The sequence below is a fragment of the Penicillium expansum genome (assembly GCF_000769745.1).
Source record: "Penicillium expansum strain MD-8 chromosome Unknown contig220, whole genome shotgun sequence".
Classification (NCBI taxonomy): Eukaryota; Fungi; Ascomycota; class Eurotiomycetes; order Eurotiales; family Aspergillaceae; genus Penicillium; species Penicillium expansum.
This window is the reverse complement of record NW_015971271.1, coordinates 1-15,088: the sequence shown is the minus strand read 5'-3', so window position 1 is coordinate 15,088 and position 15,088 is coordinate 1. Positions and strand designations below refer to the sequence as shown.

The 15,088-nt window shown below is 46.4% G+C and overlaps 7 protein-coding genes across 7 annotated transcripts; 4 read left to right on the top strand and 3 right to left on the bottom strand.

The window, feature by feature from the left end:
• Positions 1 to 122: 122 nt before the first annotated feature.
• Positions 123 to 635, bottom strand: PEX2_065560 (uncharacterized protein; the record flags this gene model as incomplete). The annotated part of the gene is made up of 1 exon (XM_016743827.1): positions 123 to 635. One exon carries the CDS (start codon positions 633 to 635, stop codon positions 123 to 125), a length of 513 nt encoding a protein of 170 aa, XP_016600009.1.
• Positions 636 to 1,049: 414 nt separating this feature from the next.
• PEX2_065550 (Winged helix-turn-helix transcription repressor DNA-binding) lies at positions 1,050 to 2,702 on the bottom strand (the record flags this gene model as incomplete). The annotated part of the gene is made up of 6 exons (XM_016743826.1): positions 1,050 to 1,106; positions 1,158 to 1,244; positions 1,294 to 1,458; positions 1,515 to 1,778; positions 1,828 to 2,609; positions 2,660 to 2,702. 6 exons carry the CDS (start codon positions 2,700 to 2,702, stop codon positions 1,050 to 1,052), a joined length of 1,398 nt encoding a protein of 465 aa, XP_016600008.1.
• Positions 2,703 to 3,601: 899 nt separating this feature from the next.
• Positions 3,602 to 5,431, top strand: PEX2_065540 (Major facilitator superfamily domain, general substrate transporter; the record flags this gene model as incomplete). Its single annotated transcript, XM_016743825.1, has 5 exons — positions 3,602 to 3,790; positions 3,848 to 4,160; positions 4,212 to 4,742; positions 4,796 to 5,253; positions 5,315 to 5,431. 5 exons carry the CDS (start codon positions 3,602 to 3,604, stop codon positions 5,429 to 5,431), a joined length of 1,608 nt encoding a protein of 535 aa, XP_016600007.1.
• Positions 5,432 to 6,481: 1,050 nt separating this feature from the next.
• PEX2_065530 (RTA1 domain-containing protein) lies at positions 6,482 to 7,478 on the bottom strand (the record flags this gene model as incomplete). Its single annotated transcript, XM_016743824.1, has 3 exons — positions 6,482 to 6,942; positions 7,000 to 7,248; positions 7,301 to 7,478. The coding sequence occupies 3 exons, from the start codon at positions 7,476 to 7,478 to the stop codon at positions 6,482 to 6,484; spliced, it is 888 nt and encodes a 295-aa protein (XP_016600006.1).
• Positions 7,479 to 8,166: 688 nt separating this feature from the next.
• On the top strand, positions 8,167 to 11,266 carry PEX2_065520 (RTA1 domain-containing protein; the record flags this gene model as incomplete). The annotated part of the gene is made up of 6 exons (XM_016743823.1): positions 8,167 to 8,338; positions 8,424 to 8,666; positions 8,727 to 9,187; positions 10,044 to 10,194; positions 10,359 to 10,644; positions 10,963 to 11,266. 6 exons carry the CDS (start codon positions 8,167 to 8,169, stop codon positions 11,264 to 11,266), a joined length of 1,617 nt encoding a protein of 538 aa, XP_016600005.1.
• Positions 11,267 to 12,750: 1,484 nt separating this feature from the next.
• On the top strand, positions 12,751 to 12,963 carry PEX2_065510 (uncharacterized protein; the record flags this gene model as incomplete). Its single annotated transcript, XM_016743822.1, has 1 exon — positions 12,751 to 12,963. One exon carries the CDS (start codon positions 12,751 to 12,753, stop codon positions 12,961 to 12,963), a length of 213 nt encoding a protein of 70 aa, XP_016600004.1.
• Positions 12,964 to 13,076: 113 nt separating this feature from the next.
• Positions 13,077 to 14,186, top strand: PEX2_065500 (uncharacterized protein; the record flags this gene model as incomplete). Its single annotated transcript, XM_016743821.1, has 1 exon — positions 13,077 to 14,186. One exon carries the CDS (start codon positions 13,077 to 13,079, stop codon positions 14,184 to 14,186), a length of 1,110 nt encoding a protein of 369 aa, XP_016600003.1.
• Between the last annotated feature and the right edge of the window lie 902 nt (positions 14,187 to 15,088).

The following is a 15,088-nucleotide window of genomic DNA, read 5'->3' as shown; positions in this document are numbered from 1 at the left end:
ACAAACAGGTTCGGATCGCGACGCTATGCTTCGTTGTTATCTTCGTCTTCATCGGGAGTAATGGCTGATCTCTATGGGTTTTGTTGGCGTGAGGTGACCTCGGTAGACCTGGCGTCTGGCTACTAAGTTGTGCTTCCTTTGTCTCTAGCACTTGTAGTGCCTTGGTTTGATTCTAAATTCCCGTCCCCTGCCCCCTTCTCCTTACCGGTGGCGACCGAGTCTACTGAATGGAACTGTCCTAGGAGTCCCGACGCGATCATGAACTTTGCCACGATCGGCGCTGCCTTCGATTCCTTCAACACCTCTTCCTCTCCGAGCATCGCCGACACCCCGGCTTCGAACAATTTTTCCGCCATTTCTGTTCGCAGTTCCTCCCGAAGTGGACACTCGAGCAGGACGTGCCGCACACTTTGGTCTCCCAGGTCGCATTGGCACCGCGATGAGTCTTTTCGCTTGATTTTGCACAGGTCCTCGGCCAGCCTAGCCACGCCTTCCATTGCTAATAAAGCTGATCCTGCTGCAGCCAGCGCAATACCTTGGGAGGCGGTTGTGGCTCGAAGTGTTGCACACCGATCGATGCTAGGGGCTACGATCAGTATTCGTACGATAACGGGGGGCATTGCAAAGTCATGCATTTGGAGTAATAGAGAGTGCTCTTGTAATGCGGTTAACAGCGCGGTTGGTGGCTCGGTCTCTTGTATTGGAGATTATAATGCCGGTGGCTATTCGATCGTGTCCAGGGATCATGGCTGACACTACGTCGCACGTACTTAGCATTGCGTATATTAACTAGAAAGATAGAGAGGAAAAACAAATCCATCAATACAGATAGCTTGTTGTCTAGATGGGCGATATTGTGAATTTAACAGTGAAATACTGCTCGTAGATGAGAATTTACAAAATGATGCACTCCATGTTGAATGTGCAGCAAGAGCAGAGTAGTGTAAAGGAGTGTTCAATGAGAGCCATGTTGAATAGCGGTCAAAGTAGGAAACTCTAGAAAATAATCAATGAAAGGGTGGCACCTTCGGTGATGCACTCAAGTGACCTCAATAGTCATCGCCACGACTGATCACTTCCTTGCATGAATCTCGCAACAGAACGGTCTAGGAAGGTTAGCATCGCGGGTTGGTTTGTAAAGAAGGAGGCCCACAAACATGTTCGAATTGAGCGGAATACGATCCTTTAACGTCCATCAGAGGTTGGTAGACCTCGACATACCCATTAGATACGAGGTTGTTCATCTGTTCACTATAAGCACCTGATTTCCATGGTCCAACGATGAAAACTCACACCAGCCAGATAACGTTCGACGCCAAGCCGCTCAAGATAGCGGCGACAGAAGACAAGCGAGCCAAAATTTTCGTTGATTTTCTGATAAAGGGACTTGGCACTGGCAAGGTGCGAGGTGATCCTTTTTGGTGCGGATGGGTCCTTACCATAACCATAGACTCCAGGCTAAAGAATTGAATGAGTACGTGACAACAACTACAAGCAACGAAAATGAAACCTACCCCATCAAAGAGATAGCCATTACCGGTTGTCCCGAATGTCTCGATGGCAAATATCTCTCCGGCTTCCATCTTGGTGTTGTCATTGTTCTTGACAAATGGTATAGATTTCCCGGCGTGAATGCGATATTGTTCGATATTGTGCCCAGTGATATTGCGCACCGCCTTCACAGGGAACGTCCGACCATTGATGTCGACCTCATAGCTTTCCATAGCTTCCTGTATGGCAGCACTGACATCGCTAATGCGAACATCGACTCCCGCATTCTAGAAGTGGTCAGCGGTAAGTCTAGCTTGCAAACCACAGATTGTTTACCTTGATGCCAGTATTTGTCGCGTCCTTGACAGCGGCAAGCAGATTGTCATAGGTTGGGTCAAATGACATTGTGAAAGCACTGTCAACAATCCAGCCATTTATGTGGACTCCAAAATCGACCTTCATGACATCACTTGAGTCGAGGACTACATCCTTTTGGCCTGGGTTTGGCGTGTAGTGGGCAACACAATTGTTGAGTGACAGGCCTGTGGGGAAGCCAAGTCCGGATATGAGACCTTCACCAGTGTCAAGGCCGGCATTATCGAGCAACGCTCTCACGCCATCTTCGATTCCCACAGCAATCTCCGTCAGAGTCTGGCCCGGATGAACACTCTCTTGAGTCCAGCGTCGGACTTGGCGGTGCACCTCTGCAGCCTTGCGATAGTCATTCAAAAAAGTGTCATCTTCGATATGACGTCGGGCCTGGTATCGGACTTCCTCAGCGGGTGTGCGGGTTGTATTTTCGACCATAGACTCATAAATTTGAGCCTCGCCATGTGGATACCGGCGATCAGGGAAGAGATCGGCAAGGGGAATTCTCGGTGGTGAGGATTGCTTCAATACAGAAGATTTCTTCTTGGTCCTCTTTCGTTTCTTCTTCGAACTTGTTAAGGGTACAGCCTGCGAGTTCAACGGCAAGGTAAGAGCGCAGGGGATATTGTCGCCGTCAGCATCATCATCTCCATCGCCTTCTCCAAGCGTGCCATCACCATCCCGGGACCAATGGGCACCCCGAGGTTCCCCACCAGTGACATTTGCCATGGTAGAGCTAGAAGGCGCATCTGCTAAATGTCAGTTGACTTCGATGGAGGTTGATCGCTATATCACTTACTACCACCTCCTTGGCTCTCATTCTCCGCTGTTTTAGAGCCCATGTTGACATAAGGAAAGCTAACTCTATGTGTGATACTGGACTGCAAAACGGATTATTTTGGAAGCAGCGTTCGCGCGGGGGCGGAAACTGAGGTGGTGTGTTTGTTGTGTTTGTTGTGTTTGTGGGATATTTTGCGAGTCCACCATTAACCGTCTCACGCGCACCCCCCTGTGTTGGTGTCTCCTGGTCAACGATGATGATGATGATGATCTCATTGACCCGATGTAGCTTGATATTATATACATGCTGCTATGCGGGGATTGCGTCCTAGAGCCTACTCCCGACGACAAATGGTGGTGCATCCCCAGTATGCAAGTCCACCCTGTATAGTTACATGAGTCGAGAGGGGTCCCGTAACATGAATTTGAAGGCCACAAAGCGGCCGGCATAACTAGTTAACTAATGCAAACAAGACAAAAGAAATTAAACGTCATCTGTAGATTGTGATTTCCCAAGAGAGACATCACAAAAAGAAATCCCAAAAAGACGTCCTAAAATGGTGTTTTGGGGTGGGCCACTTGTATGTGAAATACGTTATCAACAATCCGGATATGTCTGGTAATCGAAGTAACATGATGTTCGGGGTATAATACCCAGTTTCAACCATGTATTCCAACTTAGTATTCGACATCATCCATTCATACCATACATTGTCATACGGTCGGATTTCTATCAAGATGAATTAACATGGCCAATGTAGTCCTACCACGTGACTCTTTTATGCGCGGCTGGTGAATTCCTGAGACCAGGGATGCACAATTCGGAACCGGCGACTCTATTTTCTTTGTTCGAGGTTAATATGTCGCCGGTCCGACGAATTCTGCAATCCATGCATTTGCGTATTATCAGATGAATTTACAACACTCGCTTCAACGCAATTTACACAGTTAGATCTGGAATATGTCTTTGTCTCTAGATGAGACTAGAACTACCAAGTCAGAAGATGCTGGCAGTACTGCCCAACCCCAACACCAGAACCTTACCGAGGGAAACCCAACGGCGATGTACGGCTTCAAACTCTGGGCCATTTTTATCGGTATATGTTTCGGTGCTTTTCTGATGTCCTTGGATATCTTCGTTATCGCAACAGTACTATCACCCACTCCCTGTCCTAGAAAATCGAATCATCTGACGCACTATGGATAGGCCATTCCATCCATCACGTCCGACTTCAAGGATACGTCGCAGCTGGCCTGGTATCCGGCCGCCTACTCACTCACAACATGCGCATTGACTCCGCTGGCAGGAAAGCTGAGCGCAACCTTTCCCCTACGCTGGATCTATATCACGTTCTTTTCTATCTTTATGGTTGGAAGCCTCATCTGTGGCTTTGCTCCGAATAGTAACAGCTTTATTGTAGGTCGTGCAGTCGCAGGTATCGGGGCGTCCGGTGTCGCGAGTGGCGGGTTTATTATTGTTCTCACGGTTACTTCGGATAAAGCGAAACCGCTCCTTATGGGTATCTGTAGTAGTTGCTTTGCTATGGGTCTAATCCTTGCACCCGTTATAGGTGGTGCTTTCACGCAAAAAGCAACATGGCGGTGGTGCTTCTGGGTTAATCTTCCTCCGGGTGCTATGACATTGGTCGCCATGCTCTTATTCTTCAAACTCCCATCTATTCAGCGCGATCAAACAGCTCTCCAGCGGATAAAGAATCTAGATCTCATTGGATGTGTGATCTTTATTCCCGCTATTTTCATGCTACTTCTCGCTATGATGTGGGGCGGCACGGAAAAGCCTTGGGGCTCGGTAACAATCATCGGTCTCTTTATAGGGTCTGGTGTGATGCTCATACTATTTGTTGGCTGGGAGCACTATAAGGGTGATGGCGCTATGATACCGGGGAATCTAATTGTGAGACGAACTATCACCTTTAGTGTCTTATTTTCCTTCTGTCATTTCGGGTCTCTTGGCATCCTTAACTACTATCTTCCAGAGTGGTTCCAGGCCGTGGAAGGCGCAAGTCCACTGGAAAGCGGTACGCGGGTTTTGGCTTCAGTTCTCGCTCAGATCGTGGGAACAATATCTTCTGGTATTCTGGGTAAGCTTAACACCCGAATTTCACGTGGAAGGTATCAGGCTAATACTAAACAGCGCGAAAAGTCAACTTCTACAACCCTTGGCTCTTCGCTGGACCTCTCTTTATGTGCACTGCCGCAGCGTTATACACCCAGTTCACGGCTTTCGATACACCATCCAGCCATTGGATTGGGTTCCAAGTCATTCAGGGTCTCGGGGTTGGCATGGCCCAGCAAATGCCCTCTCTCATAGTCCAACTAGCAGTCCATGATAAACCAGAGCTCATGCCCGCTGCCGTCTCTCTCAACCTATTCTTCCAGTATCTAGGTGCCACAGTCACACAGGTTATCGGAGGCATCGTGTTTCGTTCAATTCTGGGTAAATCCCTAGACGACCATGGTCTAAATGCTACACAGATAGCGTTGTTATCTGCCGCTGGGACTGCCGGTATCCGTGATATCACCAATGCGAACTTCCCCACACTATTGCATCCAGTTTTGGAATCTTACAACAAAGCTATTACTTCCGCATTTGTGAGTGGTCCTTCCCTAGGCGAGAGAGTAGAGGGACTAGCTGACATATGGACATCGATAGTTTGTTGCAGTTGGTACGACGGCCGCAGCATTCTGTTTTGCTTTCGGGGTCAAGTGGACGAGAATTCATGCGGCAAAGAGTACTGATCCGGAAGCGGATGAGGTTGAACAGAAGTAGGGACCTGGTAAGCCTATTTTACGGGTCTCACGAGTAAGAGAAAGCCATGATCCGTGTGCAGAATGTAGGGAAGTGATCGATGTTAAGATATATAATGAATGGAGAAAGACTAAACTAGGTATTTAGGTTTACGTCTCTCGTACGTAATTTCTAGAAGCAAGTTGTGTGCTAGCCTAGAAAATTGAAAATTCAACTGTGGGATGTAAAAATGATTATCTATTTCAAATGTGACGTGATAACCCGAAGTCCACGGATGCATTTCAAATATTTGGGCCTAGTAATTGTGGGAAAAAATGTTGTTTCACCGCACAACAAATCATTCATAAACTTTGGAGTGTGGGTATAAGTAGGATATTACTCCGGGAGCTTCTAGTGCTGCCTGCCTGAGGTTATATTTTCCTACTAGAGGCACTGACTAAATTTGCTTAGAGTGCCCCGGATCAGATGTAACAGCTGCACTTACGTGGTGGCGGTGACGGAGCAGACATTTGCTGTGGAGTGTCAGTATAACCTTGTCATAAATCATCTTGAAGTCAGTTTTATTAACTAAAACGATAGTTGCACTGGGCTTCTCTGCTTCGAGTTCTGCACCTGCTGCTTCTGTTGTTGATGGAGTGGTCCAATATCGACCCAAAAAATCCTTAGTGGTATTTAACGGAGCTTCCAGTGTAGTCTAGACCTATTCATAACGCTCCGAAAATCGCCCTAAGATCTTGGGTTGTGCATAAATAAATCGCATCACGGCGATAGACAGTCATGTAGGACCTAAAAATAGAACCGGCCCTCCGGCTTACTTGAATGAATATAGGGCTTGTAACCCCAAGTATCATGTGACAAGGATCTTGTAATATTTTTGTAAATCGAACAACAACCTAGACTTGTCTTGTCGAAAGCAAGGTGCCTAGTTAAAAATACTAACACGGTTCTTCTTCTTGTTTCTGGTCTATCTCAATAATTGGATTGCTTGAATTGAATTAAGAAATAAAGAATCTATAGAAATATAAAGCAACCTGGGGAAAAAAAAGAAAATAGGAGGAGTAAAGAAGATAATCACACGCCCCGGTAGACCCCATGAGGTTTCGCAGCCTGTTCATTCCCGGCACGAGTCAACTCGTAATTCGCGGAATCAATCAAAAACTGAGTGATTTCATATGGATGAGCAATATTGAAGATAACCATAGCAATGAAGATGAGCAGTGAATCAAAAATATACAAGAAGATCTCATGACGCAAAAGATAGCCCGTATTCCCCTGGATGTATTCCGCAAGTCGAAAAAGCGAGCGCACAAGGATCAACAGACTGGTCGCATAGAGAATGTTTAGGTGTTTGCGCCAGGGAATATGCCGATCGAAGCAGCGTGGGATAGGGTATTTGCGAAGTTTCCAGTCAAATAGACCAGCGACAACAATGAAGAAGCCAAAAAAGATGATTTGGACAAAAAGTCCTACAATGATAATGCGCTCGCCAGTCTTCATGCTGTCGAGGGACCCGCTACTCTGGATGCCGCCACCTAGATATACAGTCAGATAATCCCATCTTATCTTTTATTTATCTCGAGAACACATACCAGCGCCTTGTAGAAGGAACGACATCACGTCACCGGTCACGAAAATCTTCGTAAGCCATTTCTTTTTCAAAATGGAATGCGATTCTGCCTGGAGCACCAGAATAATCCGGCCGAGAAACATGTAGATTGAGGCTGCTAAAAGAGCTGGGGCAAGAAGCAGACACAGGGTCTGCATGATGTACGGTCCTAGCGTCCAATCGGGGGTTTGTTTGCTGGACAAGGCACGCCCTATATATCCGATAATCTCGACTACTCATGTTAGCTTGAGTATAAAAAGCGCATAAAGCAAGGTTGCGCGTACGGAGACCACCTATCATGAAGGGAATAAAAAACCAAGTCTTGGCTTTGAACATCTGGTAGATGTGGTGAAAAGTTGTGCCCATGAAAAGAATCGTAAAAAGGACAGCACCACCCATGCTGGGGTTATAGTGATAAAAAGCGAAGCCGCCCGGTCCATCATCAGAACGGATCGAAGTCATGTTATTCTGTATTCTGTAACGATTGGCGTGGTAATTTTTGTCAAAGAGATTTAGAAGGTATCGATGTTAGGTCCGGATGCGATATTTCAAGCTTCATTGCTTCGTAGACCTTTGCAAAATGTTTTGTCGCCATTTCTTATATACCACTTCCACAGAAGCCAGAATTTGACCCTGAATATAAAAATAGTCTTGGCTTTGTATTGAATCGCAGGTATCTAAATAGCGCAATAGTAGAAGCGAGTACGGGTGGGTCAGCGTCAAAACGAGAGGCTTAGATCCCTTGGGTAAATACAGAGTACCCAATGTAAATCCGGCCAGACAAACCTTGGCAGACCCATCCCAACTGAGTGGCGACCGGAAAAACCGAGAATGCGAATACGGGTGGGTCAATTACGGCCTTGCCGCATCCTTGTACCAATTAACCTACATGATAATGGCAGTGATGGCATCTACCACGGATACAAAGATCAAAATTTATAAAAAAAATCATATTTTGTCCCAAATACGAATAAAAGTATATATACTAGATTAGCACGGTCAGAAATATATAATAATTAACTCCTGCAGCTGCTCATTCAAGGTGACAAACGTCGAACAACCTCCTTAGTCCTTTGAATTGCCTCCTCTTGGCCGAAGTATACTTGTCACTCTGACAGTTGTTTGTATTCGGCTACCACGCTCATTCATCATGGGTTTCAACAAGGATGGACAGGCAGTCTATGAACTATACCGCTATACGCCCTCTCTCGCGGCTGCAGTTCTCTTCACTGTTCTATTTGTTTTAGCAACTCTTCATCACTTTTACCAGATCGTCCGTACGCGATCCTGGTATTTTATAGTCTTCGTTATCGGAGGAGTCTGTAAGTTGGCCCGGTCTCAAGTCCAGAGCTCATTAGCTTCCTCATGATCTACTGGAGTCTATAGCGTTACTAATGGGTGTTGCAGTTCAAATCATAGGTTATATTTGCCGCGCGCCAGCCCATAAAGACAAAGAGAATATCCCGCTTTACTCAATCAGTACTATTATGATACTCCTTGCCCCTCCTCTCTATGCAGCCTCGATATATATGACTCTCGGTCGTCTCATTGTGCATTTGGACGCCGAGAAGTTAAGTATGGTGCCAGTGAAATGGCTTACCATAATTTTCGTCACTGGAGACGTGATTGGGTTTCTGATGCAAGCGGCAGGTAACTAGTCCTCTCTGTCAACGGAACCGTCCCAGTCAATGAAAACTAACCGAGAATAAGGCGGGGGAATCATGGCAAGTGGAACTCTTAGCTCGATAAACACCGGCGAACATATCACGATCGGCGGTCTCGCCATACAATTGGTGTTCTTCAGCGTTTTCATCATTGCTTCAACAATCTTTCACCGCCGGATTCGCAATAATCCCACCGAGAAGTCTGTCAGCCGATCAAGCTCATCTGGAGTAACGAGCATGGCTACTTGGGAAACCATCATGATTGGGCTATACATCGCCAGCATTCTGATTCTCATTCGTTCGATTTTCCGACTCATTGAATACGCCCAGGGCAACGATGGATACATCATCAGCCACGAGGCATTCATGTACGTCTTTGACTCAACTTTGATGTTATTTGCTATGATTGCCATGAGTATTTTCCACCCATCGAGGATTCTGTCTCAACCAACGAAGCCACCGCGAGCTTCGAGAAGGTCGCGTTCAGCAAACAAAGAATCGCCTCTGGTAAGAGAAGAAGCCTAGATTGCCACCTTATTACGAACAATGTCGCATGATTTTGCCACGGTTATCTAGCACAGAGGGGTCTAGAAGTCCTTGAATGAGTTGGAGAGCGGGTATTGTTTTGAGATTCTAGTTAGTTATTTATATATGTTGAGATGGGTGTTTGAAGGAGCGGGCCAGTGGAGCCTTGGAATGTACTCTGGTTGATAGCTTAGTACCAGTATAGATAAATGACTCACGATTTAAATTGCAGGATCATAGCAAGAATGGCCTTTTGTATTGAAGTGACGGCGAGCTTTCCTACTGAATCTCCCCAAGCACGATGGGCTTTCGCGTCGCACCGATGACATTGAGACCATCTAGTATAGAGGATAGTCCTGGCAGAGAGTCATGTCGGCCCTAGCGATCGATAGTACCACTTAGGGGTAGCAGCAAAGGACCGCCATGTCGGTGTGGAAGATGTAAGCTTCTGAAATGAATTTACCTATAGCTAGATCTTTGAAGGCGATCAAAGTCTCTTCTTGGTATTTGGAAATGGGCGAAAGGTCGGGAAGTAGCTGCATGACGCGTACATCCACTACCCCTGGGAATCCACTCTACGATCCTGACTGGTTACGAACTGGCTCTGGGAATACAATGGCTACATTTGGGAGCTGCCGTGCTCCTTGGGCCCTACTTATGGATCCTGGACTCATTATTCTGCTTTCTGGGGTGGCGGAAAGCCCTGACAAGATACCTTACCAGACCTGCGCACAAATATGAGTCATTCAACGACTCCTGGAAAGGCAAGCTACACCCCCAGGAACCGCACCTGAGGTTCCAGGAGTTGATAAGACTATCAACCGGATCATGACTTTAGTTCCCCGAGGTGGAGGTACAAGACCCCAGAAGCTACTTTGGGCTTCCTGGGGGCTACTTGGCTCCTGGAAGCGGCTTCTTTGCCCCCAAAAACCGTACTGAGGCCCCTGGAAGCTACCTTGCTGATTCTAAGAAGTTGACGACAGATTTCTGTCAGTTTCCTTAAACCAGGGACGAACTCTTTACGTATAGAACTAGCGTGTTCGTACCCTGCTCTGACACCGCAGTAGGCATCAGCTCACGATGTGTCCCGGCGTTATGTCGTTGCCTGGTCAACATTTTCCCAGCTGTAAAGCTGTTGAGTCTGCCACAACAGTCTTGACAATTCACAACCAGTTGAGTACCAAACAGATAGAGAATACATCGCCGGACAAAATCATGAAGACCTCTGCCACAACAATCATTACCGTGCTCATCGTTGCTGCTGAAGGAGTCTATGCGCTTCCGAGCACTGGTACCACACCGCTGAGGAACGAGGCAAGCAAACAGTATATTCTTATTGGGTCTCGAGCGATCACTCCGATGTATCTCAATGATCCGGAGTTCGCGGCTGTCCTTGCCAATCAATTCAACATCCTCTCTCCCGAAAATAAGATGAAATGGTCGATCATCAAGCCGGCCAAAGGGCACTACAACTAGAATAAGCTCGGCCACCTCGTGAAATTCGCAGAAGAAAACAATATTGTGGCCTAGGGGCTCGGGCTTATCTCGAGCAGCTATAATCCCGACTTCCGGCTACATTGCAGATACCTTCCGTATCACCCGAGTAGCAGCCCCAGACTCCAAGCTATTCATCAATGAAAATCTGGTCCAGTCATTTCCTAGCAAGCGCAAGGAACTCTACAACCTAGTCTCTAGATTCGTGGAAAAGGGCGTCCCAACTGATGAAATCGCTCTGCATACACACATCATTGAATTAGCTCCGAAACCGGGCGTGATCACGGAGATCGCAACTCCTACGAGGCGCTCGGATTGGAGGTGGCAATCGCTGAGCTGGATGATCACACGCTCGACAACGCGATCGAGGCTAATATCTACGGCACCGTCTTCAGCGAGTCTCCCAACGCAGGAATCACCAACCTTAGCATCTGGGGCTTTACGGATAAGCACGCTTACACCTGGGTGCAGGGCGCAAAGCCATTGATGTTCGACCAGTGCTACAAACCCAAGAGTGAGTTTTACGCCACTCACGCTGCTCTCACCAACTTCGTCAACCGTTCCTAATGAGCTTGAGCACCATCTAGCCGCCAGAGATTGCGCTTTACAAATCTGCAGTCACAGCCCTGCAAGATTAACCGTAAACATGTTTGAAAAAAATAAAAAGCATTGTTGACGAAAAAAGGATCTGGATCTTACTAACACATCCAAGGAGTTCTCAACATTCCTGAATGCCTGATTTATACCATGTTCATAAGGCTTTTAGATTTTCCGCACCTTACAGCCTTATTACATTAAGCCTGACTCCTTTTTTTCCTAAATGAAACAAGAGCCCGTGATTCCGTGCCTTTGGTCATACTCTCATTGTACAGAATCACAGGCTGATGTGCAACGAGAGCATCAAGATGCCAAAGGTCAATACAATATAGCAAGTACAAATGCCCATATGTCTAAGCAATGACCCTCAGTACAAATGGAATGCAGAGAATGCGTAGCATGCGCCGTCTACCTCTCTCTGTCTCTCTCTTCCTTTCTCTTCCCGATGCCCCCCTCACTTCTCATTCTAATGAGATCAGGACTCGGTTACAAGACCAACTTCAACTTCAATTGTGACTCGCTTTCTTCCAGGAACCTTCCCACAAGTAATAGCTGCTTAGTTCTAGTATATAACGAACCAGTACTAAACATCGGTCTGCAAAGAAAGCAACTCCGATATATGAGAAAAATACGATGCCAAAAACGTTATTTGGCGGCCCTTGCAGACTCTATATATGGCGATTATCATGGCCTCGAGACCACCACTGTAATCCTACAATCGATGGTTACGCAGAGTTTAAGTTAGAGAACTTAAGGGCAGATTAGGATACTCACTCGGGTCGGTGAGTGTTCAAATCAAATTTCGGAGCCTTTATATGGCCATGGAACTACTGTTGAAAAAAGTGACAAATCCAACAGATCCCTAATAAAGCTCTAATAGGTCCTCTTACAGTATTACCTATTATTATATTCTTTGGCTTTGAACAGCCTCTTGTTCCTCTAGGTAGCGATTTACGAAGTAATGGTGGGAATAGGCTGCCTCACTTCTAGAAGAGAAGTTGAACCTAAACCTTCATATGAGTAATATTCATAATATTCATGTCCGTAAACCAATTTCACATGAACCTGCCTGCAGGCTTGTGGACCGGAATTGGATACCGGAAGTGGAGACCAGTTAGTATCTACGTCTCTGGTTGCTGTGGACCGCCCTGATTATGGGGTTGATCGCCGGGTTTTTCTTAACCAACTACTCAAGAGAATAGGCTGCAACTTTGCGCAAATGTTGCCAACCATGGTGGATGTTCTCGTTTACCATTAGAGAAGTTTTGTGTTCTGAAAATGGACGAAGACATCCTAGCTTTGGCAGCTTCCGACACAGCAGACAATCACAGAGTTGTGAGAAGACATCGCGCCCGCCACACCAAATCTCGCAATGGTTGCTATTCTTGCAAATTCCGGAGGGTTAAGGTACGCCTCCTTACTCCTAAGCCTGTTAGTTTCTGTTTGCCGACTAAATGCTGACTTCCCTAAGTGCGATGAGCTTCAACCCGTTTGTGGCACATGTTCATCCAGGGGCGAACCCTGTTCCTACCCTCCCCCGCGCGTTACTTCGAAAAGACCTCCTAGATCAAGAGCAGACACGGAAAAAGACGGATATCTCTTACCAGATTCTTTCGAGCCATCTGATGAAGGTCCACTACTCGATTGCATCCAGCCCTTGTCAATAAATGCGACAGCACCAGCGATCACCTCGAACCAATCCCACCAACACCAAGATGGAGATCTAAAAATGGATGATCTGCAACTCCTTCAGTTCTATCATCTATACACTGCAAGACAAATGACATTGCACCAGAGGCGATCCAATGTTTGGCAGTATATTATCCCCGAATTAGCAAGCGAAAATCGATATTTGATGCATATGCTCCTAGCATTAGGGGGTATACACATGGTCAAACAAAAGGCCGATGCCAATAGGACTGTGGTTTTTGAAGACTCAGATACGGTGGACTTGGCGATCATCATGGCACATCATCAAAGAGGATTAGAAGGCTTTAGGGAAGACGTGTCCCGCATATCTCCCTCCAATGCCGAAGCTGTTTTCACAGGGTCAATGCTTGTGGTTGCATTTGCATTTGCATTCCTTGAGATTCAGGACCTTAACCCACTCACTGGGCCTATAAACGGGAGGAGCGGCGCCATGACTGATGTTTTCCCCACAAATACCATCCCGCGCCTCAATTGGTTATACCTCAACCGAGGTGTAACCTCTGTGATCAGTGACCAATGGCAGGTTTTGAAAACCGGCCGGCTCCGGCAGATATTATCATTACAGCACAGCGAGGGGGTTTGGGTGGGTTCATCATCTAATGCACCGTCTCGGCTTTCTCGTTGCTCACCCCGCCTGGTGAAATTTGCCGACGGAGCTCGTCAAGCAGTCGCTTCTATCAAGGCTTCTCTGAATATGCTTGAACATCCTTGGGATGACTTGTCCAGCTGTTCGGGCACGCCAACATCTCAACCTTCACCGCCCACGACATTAAACTGGGCTATGGATACGCACAACGAGACAATACGCATCCTAGAATCATTTTATTCACGCATTTTATCCGTATTGGGGTGTGCATCAACTGAAAACCCGACAGACAAGGAGATCCAGTTGGACTTTGAAGAGGCAGCACTTCTGTCCTGGCCGAATTTGCTCCCTAGTGCTTTCTTAGCGTTGCTTGAGAGAAGCGACCAGAACTACCTTCGTGGACTCTCGCTCGTCATCCTTGCTCATTTCTATCTAATAAACACTCTGGTAGATACTTGGTATATGAGAGGCTCCTTCGAAAGCGAGATACCCAGGGTCCACGCGCTTATTGGTGCTTTGAATGAGAACGATCTGTTAACGTTCATGCTATGGCCCAACGAGGTCATGAGCTTACCACTCAACTGTACATTATGAACCAAATGTATAGCAACAGTGAAGGGCCCAATAACAACGCCAACGCCGTTCGCCGTTCGCCGTTCGCTATAATACTAATGACAGATGGATCGAATGGTTCCTGGTTGTCCCTATTCTATTAGCCAAAAACAGGCACATACTGGAACCTCTATCCTATGGGGGGGAGTACATAGAGCCTGAAGTCACTTTACTATACATTACTTACTAGACTGCGACATCGCCCATGGACGGGCGGGTGGGCAGTGCCCACGGGCCTTATGTAAGCGGGCGATGGGCACTATCAATACGCCCATGGACACCGTGGGCGCCCGTGGGCCTTTTTAGTAAGCAAAATTAGTGTAACACGTGATTTTTATTGACAGATGTCGAAAGCTATGTTACAATACATGACTGGGAACCCGAGTATTCAACACCTCGGAAAATACATGGACCGCTATGATAGTGGGCCCCATACAAATTGCATATTAAGCTTAGTCAGTTATGCCCCAGCAAATTGTCAAATAGGGGATTCTTGTCATTTTAGTTAGTTAGAGTCATACATATCTGTCATTTTGACCATACATTGCAGTACCGGTGATTTCTAACAGTTATAAGCCCGGAATCGTTCTATTCGAATAGATCTATCTGTATATAGATTACCTTTCAACCTCGCTGTCGCCGAATCAGTAGATAAATTAATACCTGAGTCAACCCCTGAATCGTCGAAGGTAACCCCTAACTCCTCGAAAAAGTATCGGAAGTTATTAGTATACTAGTATTAATATAACTAATTTATATCTCTCCGCGATATCCTCTCGCGTTATATTAAAGGACACAGAATCATAGGATTCCTAGCTGCTATATATTAAATCGATTATTATTTAGTACGATATATAGGAGTTATATAACCTATCCTAACTAAA